At 36.4% G+C, this 19,229-nt stretch overlaps 1 protein-coding gene across 3 annotated transcripts in view; it reads right to left on the bottom strand.

Annotated features, from left to right (window-relative positions):
* Positions 1 to 19,229, bottom strand: part of PARD3B (par-3 family cell polarity regulator beta) — a 504,041-nt gene that overhangs the window by 281,207 nt on the left and 203,605 nt on the right. For all 3 annotated transcript variants that reach the window (XM_053471715.1, XM_053471717.1, XM_053471716.1), the window contains exons 12-15: positions 17,916 to 18,086; positions 13,068 to 13,155; positions 7,819 to 7,912; positions 6,169 to 6,236 (exon numbers count right to left, since the gene is read on the bottom strand). In XM_053471715.1, the coding sequence (XP_053327690.1) occupies positions 6,169 to 6,236; positions 7,819 to 7,912; positions 13,068 to 13,155; positions 17,916 to 18,086 (421 nt within the window). The remainder of the gene's footprint in view (positions 1 to 6,168; positions 6,237 to 7,818; positions 7,913 to 13,067; positions 13,156 to 17,915; positions 18,087 to 19,229) is intronic.

The raw sequence follows: 19,229 nt of genomic DNA on the forward strand, positions 1-19,229 counted from the left end.
AAATGCAGCTTGTACATGTATGTAAAACCCACAAAAACCTGAAAGAAATAAACTGGACTGAAGTATTTCGGCTTAACGACTCTCCACTCACGCCACGGCCTGGGCTTCCCACAATCCCACAATCTAATTTTACTCCTGATAGAAAAAAACGTTAGCATTGTCATACTACAGGTCATAACCCTGTGCGAGGTCACGGGGTGCCAGCCATTGCGTCACCGGGCATGGAGCTTGCCTGTATCTGCACGTGTGACACATGTAACTATCTGTGGTTTATTACAATGGGTCATGGGAAAAAACATGAAGGACGTTTCTCTAATCTAGGAGTACTTAAATGATCTTAAATTACTATATAACCTCTTTCTTTAACTTTATTCCTTGAAATACATCAAGTCATAAAATTCTTTGAAAACCCCTTTCTATATCTATCATGCCTACTGCTCTTGGAACCAGATCCAGAAGAGGACCTTTACCTTCTGTGCTCAAAAACATCTACTACTTCCTACTAGGCTAACCTATGTGGATGACAAATACAAATTAAACCCATTCCTGTAAGGAGCATCCATTTAACCAGCCCGTCGGCAGGTAATGTCTCGTTGGTTAGAGATCTCACCAACCTGTTTCCTCAAAGTATTTTCCCATTTCATTCAGTGTGGAACCAAATTATTGATCAGACTGTACACCAACTACTACTACATTTAGCTTCTTTATATTAATCATAACATGACTAGCAACTCCATCAGAGCCTATAGCATCCGAAATGTACCTTATTCTGCCACTTCTTTAAAGGGCCACAAGGCTGATTTGAAATGTGCCAAAAGCACTCACAGAGGTAAATGGCCTTAACATATTAAAAGCTCCATTATTTCTTTACATAGTGTTCTTGTCGCTCCCCTAAATCAACTTATTATTGCCTTTGATTATAGAACTATATTCAACCAAACATGTATTACAGCAAAGGGTGCAGTGTTTTCTGTGTCTAAATGGCAGCCATAAATGGCTCAGAATAGATATCAAGTAAATGCATCTTTCTATTGTATTTTTCTTTTTTTTTTATATTGTAATGCTGGAAGATAAACTGAAAAAAGAAGGCAATTATGCTCATTTACATGCCATTACCCTCAGTCTAATCGGTAGTATAATTATTCAATGACCCAAAACAACAGGCAGGTGGATTTTAGATGCATCCAGGTAGGAATATTGTCATAATACAGAACATCTTGTGCGGCGTGGACTCCACGCATGAAAGTTACATTACAGTTGTGCACCTAATGTGTAAAACAAACACATAAAAAATACTAAAAAAGCTAGAGCACCTTTATCTTTGTAATCTGGTCTTTAATTGCTTCTTGTGTAAAAACAAGTCAGTTTCCATTATCTTATCTGGTAATTACTGCTCTTTTCCATTATCTCCTTCAGCTAATTATGTTGCTATTATTAGCCTGAAAAGGGGAACAACTGAATAATCCAACTTTGTGTGGAGCTGCTTACACAACGTCTAACCACATAAAGTAAGATCACAAAATGAAACTACAAGAGCCAAATCCTGCCCATAAATCCCCGGTTATCTGCGGCCAAAATGTGCGTTGTTGCCATTGGAGGTGCATTGTTTATTTGCTTAATTCTTTGCTTAGTAAGCAGTCATATTTTTGTATTTTATTTTCATTAAAAATGCTTTCTCTGCAGCAAAGCACTGTTTCCAGGAGAAGCATTGGGTTTTTGCACCTAAGTCTCCCCTCCTCCGTCTACTAGTATAGATCGGATGAACAATGTATCATTGGATTCATAGCAGAAATGAGCTGCACGGGGCAGATGCTCATGGATGCTTCCTTTGTTTCTCCGCATGCTCACTTCTACCGTAAGGGGGCAGCTGCTCTAAAATACTTCTCTAACTTAAGGGATTCAAAAGTCAATCAATCAAGCAAACATAGGTTGCATAACGGCTCCTTAATAAAACGTGCACGGTATCCTAATAGGTCTCCAAAATCGTTATGTCTAGGTTAGGATTACCCCATCGTCCCTATAAATATGGATTCAAAAAAACATGTATATCCCATGGTTAAAGCAAAGCACCAGGTAAAATCGCTTTTTCGTAATCAGTGAGGCTTCTGAGAAATGTGAGTTAAAAAAAAAACAAGATAATACCATGAGTCTAATGCTTTCTCTGCCCAGTCCTACCGTGGATCGAGTCAAATGAACAACTTGTGTCTAAAAAGCTTAAACTCATCTTGCTAAACTGCTGTCTATTTTCTGCCCAATGGCCCTTCATCCAGTACATAATCAGCATTCAGCAGTGCTGAACCAGTAACAGATTACTCCAAGGCTTACCTTATTTATACGCTGCTCTTAAACTGGCCGACAAGAGAAAAAATATTACAGAACACGAAGTGAAATCGCCACGTATGGATCAATTACAGACAAACTAAAAAACAGACATATTTCAGAGACATTTATTCTGCCTTGGCAGCATTCTCTAAGGTTAAATCAAGATAATAAGTAAAAGATGGAGGATGTGTGAAAATAAAACAATAACAAATCTATAAAATAAAAGCTCAACTGCAGTAATACAAATCCCTACAAAGGGGCCAAGAGTCCGAGATGGAAGTTGAGGTTACATACAAGGCTATGCGTTATCAGCAGTACACCGGGCAGTGCCAGTGTGTGATTGAAGTATCATCAGGTATGTGGCAACCTGCATGGAAAGAGCAATATTTTCCGTGCTTCAGGGATAATCAGTGGTGGGACTCGAGCTCCACATTAGAACAGTCCCACCATACCCAGAACAGATGGTAGGTATGCTCCCAAGTATATGGCAGACAGAATTAAAATTCTTAAACATATGATACACCGATTTTTAAGATGCATCGGACTTTTCAAAGCAAACATTCTTAGCCAATATATATGGGTTATAAGATAAGGTAATCATTTGGGTAATTATATTTTCTAAAAAAAAAACAATATGTTCTAGGAAATAGCTTTAATTTGAAAAATTCTTTACTGTCTTAAAATGTTACCATGTATGCTGGTTTTATGCTTTATTGATGTTCATATATTTCTTGGTGGTGGTGGAGGGATATTAGTTAAACTTTAATTACATTAACAGGTTTTCCATTCCATAAGTACAGACAAGGGGTCCTGCTACCAATGCTGCAGATTAGAAATACTCGCAGTGCTAAAAGATTAACATTGATTAACGTTTAACTTTCAGGAATTCCTGATCCAGCAAAAGGTGCAATGTGCTTTGTGTATATAGTTTGCTTTAAATAACCCAGTTGCTGTACCTGTGGCATTCTAGACATATTTCAAAGCACACGTGCGGGGCTGAACAGTCTTGTGGAGACAGACGACTCTTTCCTCAACTCTCAGGACACCCAGAACCAGATTGAAAATGAAAGTTTGTGGCCTCTGCAGAGAGCTCAGCTGGTTCTCAATCATCAGACATGGAGTGAACAGCAGGACACATAACAGCTCACCAAATCATTCCTGGAGGCACTTGGCAAGAATTACACGGCAATATGTATCAGGGCCTTCGAGTAAGGCGGAATTTAAAAGGAATTAACCAGATGAGTAACCAGAGAAGGAAACGAGAATAAACATCACACACTATGTATTAACGAGAAAAATTGTAACATGATTGTTGCTCAGTGAACCATTTTTCTACCCTGATGAATTGTTATAATTCTTCTTATTTTTACTACTATTCTATTGACAAATAGAAGTTTTTCTGTTTGAATGTTCTGTTCATTTTTTATCCCAGTATAGAATGTGGCATTTCTGTTTTTCTAGCCTACTCAATAAGTCTTACTAAAGTCATACTTTACTTTACTTACTGTTAAATGGAGACACCTCAGTGAAGTCACACATTACCAAAATATTACAAACTAAAACACAGATTCATAATCCCTAAAATATGAAAAAAATAGTTGCACTTTTGGTCTACTGCCAATTGTCTTTCTTTTTTTAATTTATATAGGGCCAACAATTTACACAGCGCTTCTTACAGTACACAAATTCCATGTCATCTTCTGGCCTAGGCCCAGGCATGAAGAAGCAGACCGACCCCCCCGCCGCATGAGGAGGATCTATGTAACGCCACTGACCAATGGGATAGTTAAAAGAAAGAGCATTGACCTCCGCAACTGGCCCATTAAAAGTGGTGTGCTGGGATATGATGGCATATCCTGATGCCGACCAGAAAGGAGAGTGGAACCAGAAAGGACAGCACTGTCCTGGGTTAGGTATGACAAAACTAGAACAGACAAAGACAAACCAATACTAGGTAAAGACGCTTACAATCTAGGGACCCGTCCTGTATCTCTAACTACAGAAGCCGCTTTAATACCAGTTAACTTGAAAAAGAACATTAAACATTTGTATTCTAAACAGAGGGATGTAGGCCCGCTCTTAATGTTAATATATTCCTTCATGTCCTGTAACTATAAACATGGATCCTCACTGGAAAGGATTTGATGATAGGGTCCTGCAGTAGAGAAAATATACTGTACAAAGTTGACCACTGTGCTCATTATTAGTCTGGGTCAGATGTTCTTTGTCAAATCCTTCAAAGGCGAACATATCACTGCATGAGGTCAATTACAGGCTTTCTAATTTGGACTAGGTCCAGACAGGTGTAGGCTGATAGGTGTCCTTGAAAGGCTGGAGCTAAAAATTTTGTTCTGCCAAAATTTGTTTTGCAGAACAAAAAAAAAACATCAGCTAAATCAAACTGTGCGCCTGTAGCTGAAGATTTTCTGCACTTTTTCAATGTACACAGAACATACTACACAAACAGACACAACAAGGATATTATTAGTGTACCAAGTACGGAAGCCCTTATTCTGAAAAAATATCAGATGTCCTGTTCTTCTTGTTTTATAAATGAATGTAATAACAATCCCCTTTGTACAGAAAGAACATAGACCTTAATTAGACCTTACTTTCACCGACCCCCTCTATAAACGGGTGCCTTGCAAATTACCGCAGTACAATAACACTAAGTATCATTAAGGGTAAACTGCGGCTGTTAAAATGTTCCATGTGTTCTGTGGAAGCAAGTTGGCAGCAAAAGAGACAAAATTATTCTATTTCCGTAAAAAGCAAAAATGTTGTTTTTCCTCACACTGAAAAGTACCTTTTCCCCTAGGTATTCTATCAGTCAAAATGTAATTGCCCAAATTGGACTCTACTTTGGGATATTACAGCAAGCCTGTCCTGTTGTTATTTTAAGCTCTGCAAACTAATGAAACAAGGTATGGCTTTCACATGGTGGGTTATTAATTTCACACATTTTCCAGATCAATGAAAAGGGGACCTGAGGAAGGTGGGTCATTATGGGCTTTTCTGTTCTCAGCAAAACTAAATATCAAGTGCCGAGGGGACCTAGTTCTACAACGAGCACTATAATAATTCTTTCAATAAAATGTGTTCTTCGTTCAAGGGATTTGCCTTGTTCTAGATTCTGTACCTGAGTCTAGTAATTTTGACCACGCCATGTGCCAGCTTCTTCAAATAAATACCCTGCAACAGGCCAGTTGCCACTAGAATGTAACGCAATAAGGTGCTTGTCCATAGCATCATCCATGGGACTGTCACACATTAGTATAACTAAATAAATTTTTGGAAATTTTCTATATGTTTTTTGTTTTGGTTTTCACTTTTCCTATCATTTAAAAGTAAGCGAATAGTTTACATTACAAAAGCTGAGATCTGTGGTATAAGAGGGGAGAACTGATATTATCTCCCCTTACAAATCAGCCTCCAGAGAGACAGTAATTTAATAATAAGAAGAATAATGTGCAACTGGACATGGTATACATATGTATTCAGATTCATATACAATAAATATAGGTTTCTGAGAAAGTTTGCAGGTGTTGCTCATAGATTTCATTAGTACAGTCAATGAGATGATTTTCCAAATATTTAATATATTTAACTAAGTCTGTCATTTCCCTTTCATGAAGTTTTCATGAAGTTTTTTTTTATCATTATTTTTTGGAGACAAACATTATAAATTCTCCACAAATGGTTCCAATTTAGTCCTTACTACAAAAAACTGTGTGGATAATGAAGTATAGTGCAAGACAAATATGATCAAAGAACGTGATCAAAGAAATAAGCTATAACACCCCTGACATCAGCACATCATTATCTTAAAATTGGCTCTTCACTTACCAAGGTCCATGCTCTTGGAGGCCTTCAGGTTAACTGAATCTGTCTGTTGGGAATTTTCTTCTCTAGAACTGCAATCAGAATCCATCACACTGTTAGTGCAAAGCACAATCATCGTAAGATCATGACAGATTTCTACTATAAAGCCATTGTAAAGTGCCCAAATGCAATCACTGAGAGTCAATGACACGTATGTGGGCAAGATGTATACACGCGACAGACTGAATTGTGTGCTCTTACATTAACTATGAACATAGACGGATAGATAGATAGATAGATAGATAGATAGATAGATAGATAGATAGATAGATAGATAGATAGATAGGATAGATAGAGATACGTTATGTCTAAATGTTGTTAGGGGATGCATTAGAGAATTTAGAGTACAAAAGGAGCTTAAAAGACATTAAAAAGCCTTCATTAATAATAGTGAAGACTGATTGAATAAACAGTTTGAAAGGTTTGGTTGAAATAAAGTAGTATTAGGATATGAGGATGAGTTTAGGTTGAGGCTAAGACAGAAAAAATGTGTGTCTGCCGTTGGGTTACTTCTAGGAGAAGCTCGAGATTTGTAAAATACCTTTTTAAGTTAGGAGAGAATGGTTTGCAGGTTAGATTACATGGTCGACTGGAGAAAGAGCTTCCATAATGTTTAACACAATCTGCAACCCAACTCTGCCCAACCACCCATTGCCATGTTTTCCAGTAATATGCAGTACCTTTTTCAGGGAAGGTTACTTAACAGGTAAGGCCTACTACATCTCATTACGTGACAAAATGCAATTATTGTTCTAGTTAATTTATGCAGCACTAAAACCTTCTCTCTCATTGAAGCCGTATTTCTCTAGATATGTCAAAATCCCTCAATCCTCCCCACAGCTCTATCAACATCTCTTCCATTACTAAGAGTGCATTAGTGAGTGCAGACACACTTCTAGGGTTACAAATTAAGTTGTTAAATATAATTTTATTTATACAGAATTCACAGTGAGAAGAGATGGCACTTACACATCTGTGTGCCTTGAAACAATTTTAACAAAATTGCTATACCATGACAAGCATTTCTCAAGTCATGTAGTGCAGTTAGGAGCATCAATTAAAGTACACAAGAGGATGTCAAAATGAAAATGAATTTGTACAAATATCTTCATAGAGATGTACAAAGTGAAACGAGTTCCTTCATGTGAAAAACTAGAATCCGGCTAATCCATCATTTCAGTACAAAAATACTCACTTTAAATTAGGGAATGTTTTGGAAATACCTGGTTTTGGCCAATTTTTGTGTAGTTAATAACTTGTAGGTCTACTAATCCCAGGGGGAGTAATACACGTATTGGGTTATGCTTCTGTTTAATGAAACATAATATCAGTTTAGTCTATATAAGACTCTGTATATGATTGTTGATATTACTTGATACTGTTATATTAAAGTAGCTGTGTTTTATTTAATTTTTCTGTTACATGCAGTATTATTCGTTACAGCAATACAGAAAGAAATGAATTTTAGCTAGCAGATCTACATGCCAATCAGCAACACTATTCCACTCAACTAACATCAACTAATACTAACTCTTTGCACACTGTGAAATACTGACACCCTTTCCTTACTACTGATAGAAAACCATTCACATGCAATAAAAAGGACTTGCTTACCCAGAATACTCATGTATAATGTGCTCTTTGGGGTGAGGTGGTAAAGGTGGTGGCAGGTCATTCTGTTGGATCCTTTCATCAAATAGCTTTGAATCTGTGAAAGGAAAGTTAAAGTGGTCTTAGATCAGAAAACACAACTTTATTTACTTCTGAGGGTTATTATATATTGGATATTAATACAAGGACTGTAATGATTTGCATTCATCTTTTTGGTATTCCTTGTATATTAACAAACATATATGAAACAAACCAGCAGATCATTTATTAAATATAACGGTTCATCACAAAAGATTATAAAGAGCAATGCAGGTGTAAAGTTTGAAAATTGGTCTTATCACCGTATCAACCCACATAATGTTCCTACTGACTGGATATTGGTTGCTGTGATAAGATCACATATTAACACATATTAACCCATATTACATATTATCATATTAACATAGAAATGTAGGTTGTTCATCAAGATGAACCCTGCTGTTGATCCGGAAGAAGACAAAAACCCCAAATTGAAGACATTTACAATTGTGTCATAAAAAGACTAAAAAACGAATTATGTCCTTATAACTATTTATATCCCTGTATGTTCCTTACTAAAATAATCCTAGCCCATAGTAAAACGCATTAATTAAATTTCATAACACACTGTCTTGTGGGTAGTGAATTCTAGATCTTTCTTGTCCTTACTGCTGCTTTTGGTGAAAAACTATTTCCTGAAGTCTGTTCTTTGTACAATCCTGTTAATAAACATCTCATCAGAGAGTGGCTGGTATAGTCCCTGTATGTATTTGAATAAACATAAACCTTTATAAATAACCGCCAATTGATTCAGAATAACATGTATAGGTTTTCTTTTCACCAACCTTTTAAGACATGAAACATGTTAGAATTTCTTGTGGCATCTCCTAAACTCCTATATTCAGAATTTCTACAAAAAACTTAAAGGCTATTCTAGCAATGAGAATCGGAGAGCATCACATGGACGAAACAACAACGTGACGAAGGGTGTAATGATTCCCTGATGGCTGGGTTATTATGCCTTGTAGTTTATGTGACTAATATAGATTTGACTATTCCTTTGCATTTGGGGTGCATGTAAGAGTTAAAATAACTTGAGTTGAGCAGCTTTTAGGATATAAACATGTTGTGGTACATTTCACCTGGCTTGTGCTCCATAACCTAATTTTTGATTGGCTACTCATATTTGTTTCTTTTTGATTCAATATAACATGTACCAAAAATGGGAAATTAAAGAAAAATTCAAGAGTACCCAAAGTGGGTCCCAAACTTTCATAAAAGTATTCCAAAACCTACTGAACCATTTAACAAAGTTAATTCGACATGGACACTCCTTTGTATGCTCTAACAACGCATGTTAATTTGATTTCAGGTGGCAGGTGCTTTAAAATATTGCTATTTCAAACTAATATTGTACTTGGGGAAACCCAATACTGTGTAAAAAAAAGTTTATTGAATTCAAAAACAGTGCTAAAATATTCAGATATTCCAGATTATTTTGAATGTTCTATTGTGACATATGTTTTGCTAATCTCGAGTATTTATCTTGTCTCACCCCTGCTCTAGCGTCTCCAAAAGCAAATATGACACAGATGGGGTTTGATTTTGTTCTATTTCATCACATGGTGGCTTTTCTCCTTTAAGAACACCCATAGGATCGATGAAAAATGGGCTTTCAGAGCACAATGTTCCTAAACCATGTAATTCTTCCATAAAAAAAAACAGCAAACAGAATTTAAAACGCTTTCAGAGGCGGAATCTTCTGTTTGATTTATCCTGAGCACACTGCAATGCGTGTAAATTGAACACAATTTAAATCAGTAGGCTTGTCACTACAAGCAGCTCAGGAAAGATGATATGTCGAGAAGGGAAAAGATAAGCTGATAAACCACACAGCAGAGCAAATTGATAAATGCAGATGTGAAAGTACAAAAGCAGAATAACTTTCAATGTATTTTACAACTTAACTAAGGAATCGATAGATAGTGATGTTGAGGTAGTTCTTGAGTGTAGATGTACGGATGAATGTGTGTCATTGACTGGCATCTTCTTTTATTCTATTCAATTAAGTTTAAAAAGGATGACAAACGTTTTAAAGAGACCTGCACACAAACAGCCTCTTAGCAAACATAAAGCCTACTTTATTTGCCTACATCCTTAAGCAGTCAGTCTGTCACACCATAGGTTACGTGCTTCAAGTCAACCTGTCACCTACTATTAGCACCATTAGAATAATTTATCACATCTACCTACAAATTGCGGCATGTTTCACTCATTGTAATCATTTAAACTACTTTTACTTTAAACCTTTGTGTAATGAGGATTGGGGCAACATTTTTTTTTTAACATGTACATGTATTTATATACTTACGTTTGCTAAACCTGTAAAAGTATAAAATGTTAAACAAATCAGGAAATCAGAGGTATCGCATAATAGCCCTGTAATGTCTATGATATTCAATTGTTATGTGAGAGAGGAAAAGGAGCTATTATACTGAAAATGATTTCCAGGAAACAAAAGTAGGAGTTTAACGTAAAAATAGTGTGCATTATTAGCACCAAGAAAGCAAGGGTAAAAAAACATGATACAAAAGACATGAGTATGAGTATATATGAAAGTGTACTGACGGGGTCAGACCCAAGTGCAGGAAATGAAAAAGAAGCATTGTTCCAGATCACATGTACACTGACAGTGAAGCCCTAAAATAATCAACAAAAGGAATCCGTTACATTTACCCAGACCTTGCCAATGAGGCACTCTCACGGATATGGAATCACGGGAACAGGTTTAGCCGACTCTAACACATCAATAGAGTTTTAGTGAAAAAGTGCAAGGAAGCAAGAAAAAATTATTGTAAAAGGATAACTTCCAACAAGAATCCAATGTCAGTCTGTCTATTACGTGGTCGTTTCTTCCAGTATGTGTATACAATAGGTAGTCTACTACCATTACTATTAACCGTTTGGATTCTTTCAGAAAACTTACGGCAAACAAAAAAGTGACAAACAAAAAAAACGACTTTAGATATAGCTTTCAAAATACTGTTCATTATTTTACTGATTCAGAAAGGTTATGGTGAGCAAAAAGCCAAAACAAATCTGAATACACAACTTGCATGGTTACCAGTGTGCTTTAAGGATACTAGATGGAGACTTGAAAAAAGAAGGGATATTAATATTACATACAAAGCAAAGACAAACAAAGTGATGGGTGAAAGTCAAACAGTAAATACAGTAATATTACTTATTCATGGAGCACACCACTGCTTAGTAATGGTAACAAAAATGTAACATGAAAGGAATCGGCTCTACTTGGGGTTGAGCAACTGATATGATATACCACAATAATCACTTGACTTAGCAAATGACAACAGTCCTAGGGTCTAATATGTTTATCTCTATGTATATACAAAAGTATAGAGACACCTGACCATTACACCAACAGGGATTTTCATTGTCCAAAATGTCTTGATATGCTGAAGGGGACATACTAAGACATCTTGGGCAATGTTATGCTTCCAACTTTGTGGGGGAAGTTTGGGGAAGGCCCTTTTCTATTCCATCATGACTGTGCCCAGTGCACAATGCAAGATCCATAAAGACATGGTTGGATGAGTTTGGCGTGGAAGAAATTGACTGATCGCACAGAGCCCTGACCTCAAACCCATCAAACACCTTTGAGATGAACTGAAATTGCAGATGAATGGGCCAAAATTCCCACATAAACACTTAAAAATCTTGTGAAAAGCCTTCCCAGAAGAGTGGAAGCTGGTATATAGGGGGGACCAGCTTCATATTAATGTCTACTCATTAAGAGTGTTATGGTCAGGTGTCCCAGTACTTTTATCCATATAGTGTTTATATATGTGTTATATAACTATGATGTAGCTATGTGAATGTTCTTAAGGATAGGGGAGAACATTATTGCCTAGTGCTTCATGAGATGGATGCAGCTCTAGAAAACTTCTTTAACAAGAGCAAAGTGAACTAATAATCTGGAAAGATCCGTTTTACTGGATGCTGGTGGTCAGCTTGGTCCACAGATAAGCGTAACACAGAAAAGAGCTAAATGGTATTTGGTCTGATTTTCTCTTTGGCAAAAAGGTTCATTATTTCACCGCAGTCCTTCTCGCAACCTGCAGGCCAGATGTGGCATTCAAATTCTCCAGAAAAACACACTGGGATAATATAACAGCATCAATGTAATAGTGTAGACCATATCTACTGTCCCAGCCAATACTTCTGAACTGAATGCCAACTTCCATACTTAACAAGAATGCATTGTTTTTTAATGCAACACAATACAATAATGATCCCGAAACATGCAATGCTGCAATGTCAAAGATACATGGGTGAGTTGTTAAAAATATATAAATATGGGGCCTGCTTGTACACGAAGAAAGATAAAAGTGAGACTTTTAAGTGAACGTGAGAAATTTTCTTTTGCTGGTTTTGGACCGGTGACTGGCAGAGGATTTCAGAACAGCTGCAACCTATTTTTTTTTCCTGTCGAACACTTTGGTTTATTTAATCTGCTACAAGCGGCACAACTGTCTGGAATAAAATGTAAACCCTGAGTCAGCTCCTCTCTATCCGGTAAAACATCTCATTGTGTTTAACTCCTTCTATTACTCTACAGAATGTCTAATTGGTTTATGTTAAAATGAATTAATGGAGAGAGTCTGGTCAACCCGCCTGATATTAGTATCAAATGTATGTATAATTATTTTTTTATTAATTCTGACAGAATTATTTCATATATATATATATGTATGTAACCTTAATTAATTATAAAGGAATGAATAGAAAAATTCATTAAATATTCTTGAAGGTTTTTAAAATGATTAATAGGCATGCTAACTAGAAAGGATCAATTAACAAGTGTAAAAAACATGCAATACATAAAAATTTAAAACACCGTTATAATAACTATCTTCATGATTTCAATATATGCTGCACTAACCCCAACATATCAACAATGACTAACAGATACAGATGGTTAGATCTACAGCTTTCCTGCAGTCACATTCAAAGAATGTAAGAGTGAGAGTGTGAGTGAATGTGGACCCATGAATTTGAGATGATAACAAAGAGTGGAAGGTCTGGCCTCCTTTTTTCAGCAAATTTACCAAAATTCGGTAAATGTGCAATTTCTACGAACCCAAATGCACAAGTCTAGTAGTAATAACTCAGTACAGGTTATTTTAGAGTGATATGTAATTTGCCCACCATACCTTTCAGTTTTTCTGTCACGCCATCCTGATCTTTTATAGATGGATTCTCCAACGTATTCTTCAAGGCAGTAGCCATTTCTGAACGATTCTGCAAGGAAACAACCAACCATCAAATAACAAAAAAAAGATATCCCTCATGTGAGCTACTCTACATTATGGGGCAATAGTGTGAAGAGCACAAGATCATTCATCAATAGTTAACATAGGACATAGATGAATGGAGAGGTAACTGACACCTGGTTAACACATATTTTGCATAATCATTTAAAGGTAGTGAAATACTTTTATGTTCCGAGATTCTAACCTCACTATTTAATGTGTTAAAAATGTTTGCATGATGGCACATGGATAAGGCTAAACTAGGTAGCTACGAAGTTGGCCATAGGGAGATGGATTTAAAAACGGGCACCTGGAAGACTTAAGTTCTCAATGTCCAAAAAAGTTCCCGAAAAAGTTTTGTTTTTTTATTTTTGTTCATATACCCATTTATTTCTCCTGCAAGACCGGCCTGTAAATTCTTAAAATCTACGCATAAGGGCACGTTTAAAGAACATGTTCTTTATCTCAGTTGTGTTCACCAGATAAGCAATGGTAAATATATGAGAAGTTCACATTTATAAGCTAACTGGCTCTCTCACACTTCAGAAATCTCTGTCCATCTGGAATAAAAGCCTACAGCAATGGCTCCCAAACAAGACCAGTGCCTGTTGCCCCAACCAGCTGAGCTCCTGCTTTCACAGATACAGATTCAATATGTTCTCCAAAAGTAGCACAGCCTGAGGCCAAGAAGAACATCCAGTTTTGAGCGCTCATGCTTGGCAGGTTTATGGGCAGATTTTCTCAATTACAATAACAAGATGGTGTGAATAGATATTTTTGTTTATATTCCAAGCTTTGCCATTCTGTATGTTTGTAAAGTTCTTGATAAACTTCTTTAAATTTAGCAATGCCTGCCTATACGGTATAAAGAATATTAGAGGGGAACTATCACCATCATTTTAGCATAACAGAATTAAAAAATTGAAAAACTACATGAATTTTGTATCTTTGTAATGATCATTTTCATTATTATTATTATCTTTCCACATAATAATCACATTAGGTGGTTATTAAATACAAATCTATTGCTTACTTTAACATGTAAACCCTATCACAAGGGCTTATTTTGTGGACCCATAAAATCAACGATTTGGGAAAAGTGAAATTTATACTTCATGTTATGAATAAAGTTATTAAACTATGTGTGTGTGAATTTGTGATACAACGAAATGTTCACTTTCCTTATTTTTAGGGCTTTATAACCCTTTTGTTTGTTTTCAAAACATGGCATACTGTCATATCAGCTATTACTGTATGGATGTCCACACAGCTAACAATCTAATACTTTAACCCCTTAATGACAAAGCCCGTACATGTACGGGTTCAAAATGCATTGTTTTCAATGGGTTTAGGGACCGCCCATTGTCCTTAAGGGGTTAAATCTTGCATGAAACAGTTTATTAGATGGCGCAGGAGTGATGTCTTTAAAAAGTAACTGTAGAAACGTGAACTAGAAAAAAGGCATTAGAAGAATATACGGTAGAATAGAATAATTCTCAAAACAGGTTTTAGGCTGTTCAAATAATCAGAATTTCTAAACGCCACAAGTCCGCTCATACAAATTAAGACAATTGCAAGACAAGTGCAATGCAGCAAAGTATTGTGAAGATGTGTGAATTAACAAACAATACACACAAAAGGAGAAAAAAACGCTTTTCAGACATTTTAATAAATGTCAGAATCGATAAACCAAAAACTGATCAGCAACTGGCCTAATTAAAGTATTCAGCTTGTATAACGCAGCTGTCATGGAAGCTTCCATTAGTGTCTAAGCCAATAAAAAGATAATGGATTGTTTAAAGATATTCGGTTGATTCTGTAATGCTATGCATTAGAAAGACAGATCCTTTCGGGGAGGGGGGACGAATGAGACCTCTTCTCATTTTTAAATGGAATTACAATTGAAAATCCAGCACACCATATAAAAATTAATTTCTCTTTAGAACAGGTTTGATTTAATATAGGCTTCGTATTATATATAACAGCCGGAATGTTACACGGTGGCATTTAAGCTACGGTTAGATATCTCGTGATTCATGCAGCAACATGTAGCACTTCCATTTGGAGGACACTGCTATTCAAATCACTGAGACTGCTTTGAAATCTAAATGATTCATTGTCTTTCTTTACACTATGGCAATGCAGATCCTCCTCCCCTCATAATACATATAAAGCTATTTTTCTTATAGCCAGAACAAGCAGCGCATGAAACAAACATAAATATGTATCAATATTATGAATTTTCATGAACCAACGTCTCTAGTTCCAATGATTTATAATGAATTATGTTGGGGAAAATGTAAAGCTCTTTGCTTGAAGCCTGAAGTTTCAAGACACCAGATTCTTTGCAGAAAGAACACCATGTTGACTTTTGCCCTGACCCTCGTCCCATAAAGCTAACCTAAAACAATCATGGACTCTCAGTGGTGTAACTACATGGTGGGGCCACTATGGCAGTGCTGGGATGTATACCTGGGGCCGTGTTCAAATGATCCCTGCCATCAACGCATATACGTCTCACTCCTTGACATTCTGTGCATTGCTAGACCTCATAAGTGGTCCAGTGGTGATGCTGAGTGCCAAAACAAGATGTCCCATAAGCCTACACATCATGAGATGGAGCTCTGTTGTAAAAATATGCACTGGCACAGACCTGTTTCCTCTTGTTTTTTCCTTAAAATGCAGCAGGGCCAGGTAGCAGGAGATCTTAACTGGCCCTGCCTAATTCATCTACATGACGATAGTGGCCCTGAGCTAGATAGAAACTCATACATACAGTGCAAATGAAAACATAAAGGTAAGCTATTATGGCTACATGGTGACAGCATTATTTGACATTTGATATTGTAAGGTGTAAAAGGCAGTGAAAGCCAGTGGGTATTTATAAGAAAACAGAAGTACTTTAATAAAATCTGTAATAAAATAACCTATTCCCTTATTAAAAAGTTATTTTGTATCTGAGAAGCCTACAGAATTTCTAAGATGACCCTTTTTTCTTTCCTCGTCTTTCAGTGATGGGGTAATTTTTTCATTAACTTGTTATGTGGATTTCCTGTATATGTTTATCAAGGAATTATTATGGCACTGGGTCGTTTAATTCTATAACCTCTTAGATTTATAGATAGGTATCTATCCCCTTCTCTTAAAGCTACTGCCTCATATGCTCACATAAATAAATATTCTACAGTAGATAAAATATCTATCTATTGTGTTTTTCTATATAAGATGTATATGATATGCGGTTCCCTGCTTCACTGCACCACTTAAGGTTGTGGTCACCAATGCCACTGCTAGCAGATGAATCATTCCAAGCTATAAATAAATAAATCTATTCCATCTAGCGACATTAAATCTGTAGCTCATATTTATGTATCTCTTATACCTATGTGCGGTTCATAAAAGTGTTCCCAGGTTTACCACACCCTATCTATCATCTTTGCTGTATACTAAAACCTCTAGACTGTAAGCTCGTTTGAGCAGGGCCCTCCTCACCTGTTGTCTCTGTTAGTCAATTTGTTGTGTTACATACTACTTGTTATAACCTGTCCTCCCATTGTACATCGCTACGGAATTTGATGGCGCTATATAAAACAATAAATAATAATAATACTAATAATTAAAGTAACACTGGTTCAACTTTGAAGTCGCACCTTCACAAAGCTGGAACCAATGCCACTTACAGTCTAGTGAGACTCAGAATGTGAGAGGAATATCTGAACCCCAAAAACTCATATGAAAATAAATGACTCCTGCACAAAACACGTGTGAATAGAAATCCCTTGAAGTTTGAACAGATGTCAAAAAAAAGGTAAATTATATATTACTTATTCCATATAAACAGCCCTCTCGGCAAATAAATGTTGTAAAAATGTTATGAATTCCACACAAAGTCCAAAGGTAATTTAAAGTCATTTCGTGACTACGAGAGTTAGAAGAGCATTTTTGGTCCGTTGGGAAAACTATTTTTGTTTGTCGGAACGCAGAATCTGCATCAGCTCGGAAATATTAAATTTCATCCAAGGAAGATCAGCTTTGATGATTGGAGGTGTATACATTTGCTGATTCCCATTAAACCGTTCAGTATGTTCACGGCCAGTAGGTAAACAGGGATGATATTTCATCCTGCGAGTATGAATTGCGGCTATGTTTAGCTATATGACACAAAGATATGATTGTTATGCATAGCAAATACAGTCTGGGATTCATCAAGTGCTGATGAGGGATATCCTGTCTCTCAGCAACTGCTGTTGGCTTAGAAAGCGGACTTGGCTTGTGTTGGGGTGTGATAACCCCTGATAACTCCTAACCACAATAAAACTTGGTACATCTAAACACCACTCCTAATGAAGACATGTATTATGGGTAACAACCAGAGATTAACATTTTAGTAAGTTATCTTTGTAAAAGGATATTGGATATTTTTTTTGTTTGCGGTTTCTATAATGAGAACGTGATATATGCCGACATCAAATCCAGCATCAGCTGCATAAGTAATATTTGTAGACATATACCTTTATCTGAGCCTGCTTTGTGTTACAAGTTAAAACAGTCCCTCATTCAGAAACAACATCTACATAAGTTCCATATGTATGACATCTAACTCAGATGATCCTAAATCAAGATAGGAAATGGATGATTCTGCTCACAAAATGTAAATATATTCTCCTCAAAACTATAAGAAAATATCATCTAGTATACAATGAAAAATAAGAACAGACCCAAGTGATTACTGTAGACACTATATTCTACCTCGGGTTGGCGATCCAGCCTACGTAGGACAACCAGTTGGATCATCCCACGGATATTTCCCTCCATGGACATTGACCTCCGTAGCGTTTCCATAGCTTCTCGATTTGATTTTCCCAGTAGGCTCTCCCCATTCACTGCCAGAAGCTGGTCATTCATTCTTAGACGACCATCCTAAAGCAAAAATCAGAAGCCATCTTTAGTTGACAAGCTCATCACAATATTCTGCATCAAAAAGGTTTTACGTAAATAATGTTATTTAGTTGCGGCTAGTAAGTTCAATATATATATTAAAAAAGTCTGCAGTGAATTACAGTATCTAAGAACCACCCTGATAAACTTAAATGTCTAAATGTTTCGGCACCCTGATAGACACAGATGATAGACACTTTATGTCAGTAGGAACAAGGTTTTTGCCCAAGAGGTCCTATATGGTCCACAAGTAGGTTCTATAGTGGAAAGTGTTAATTTCAGTTTTGTAGATGAGTTAATTTCCTCCACAAATTATGAGGAACACGCTGGATGAATCTCCTAGAATGTCTATAAGGGATAAGGCAACTGTGCATCAACTGTGAATGGTGGCAAACATAAATCATTGATGACTCAATGAAATAAAGTTTCACCTCACCCCACTAATTGGAATTGAATCACTAAGGTTAGAATCAACAGGTGGGTTTGCAAGCCATTATTATTATGAAGGGGCATTCCCAGTGAGCCTGTCCAGCAAAAAGAGCTTTGGTTGTCCATCTATAAATTAGACTGCCTCACTAGATTGTAAGCTCCCAAGAGCAGGACCCTCTCCTCCTTTTGTATTAGTTTGTTACTATTTGTGATTTTTAATTTAACCTACCGTTTATGATTGTAAAGTGCTACGGAATCCGCTGGCGCTATATAAATGACTAATGTAAATGCCACTTAATGAGATTCACATATCTGTTTAACTATGCATTACAAGGGACCATCGTATTCTTATCATACAGGGTTAATTTAGCCCATCTTGCAGTAAAAAATCAGTGGTACCAGCCATAAAGTCAGTTCAACCCAGAATTCTTATGAAACTTTAATAAACCTCAATATTTAGTCAAACATGTATGTTACGTGTTTAAAGGACAAAGATAACATACATGCAGAACCAGTAAAACCTGGAACATTAAAATGCAGATATGTGTAATACTTCTGTAAATATATGCAGCATTAGGAACATATTTACCCAAACCCTTCCTAAAAATAATTCTTTAAGGAAGTACAATTCTGCTTACACATGTTGATACAAGAACACAAAACTGTAGCATTTGATGGCAGATAAGAACCATCTAG

This window comes from Spea bombifrons, chromosome 7 (assembly GCF_027358695.1).
Source record: "Spea bombifrons isolate aSpeBom1 chromosome 7, aSpeBom1.2.pri, whole genome shotgun sequence".
NCBI lineage: Eukaryota > Metazoa > Chordata > Amphibia > Anura > Pelobatidae > Spea > Spea bombifrons.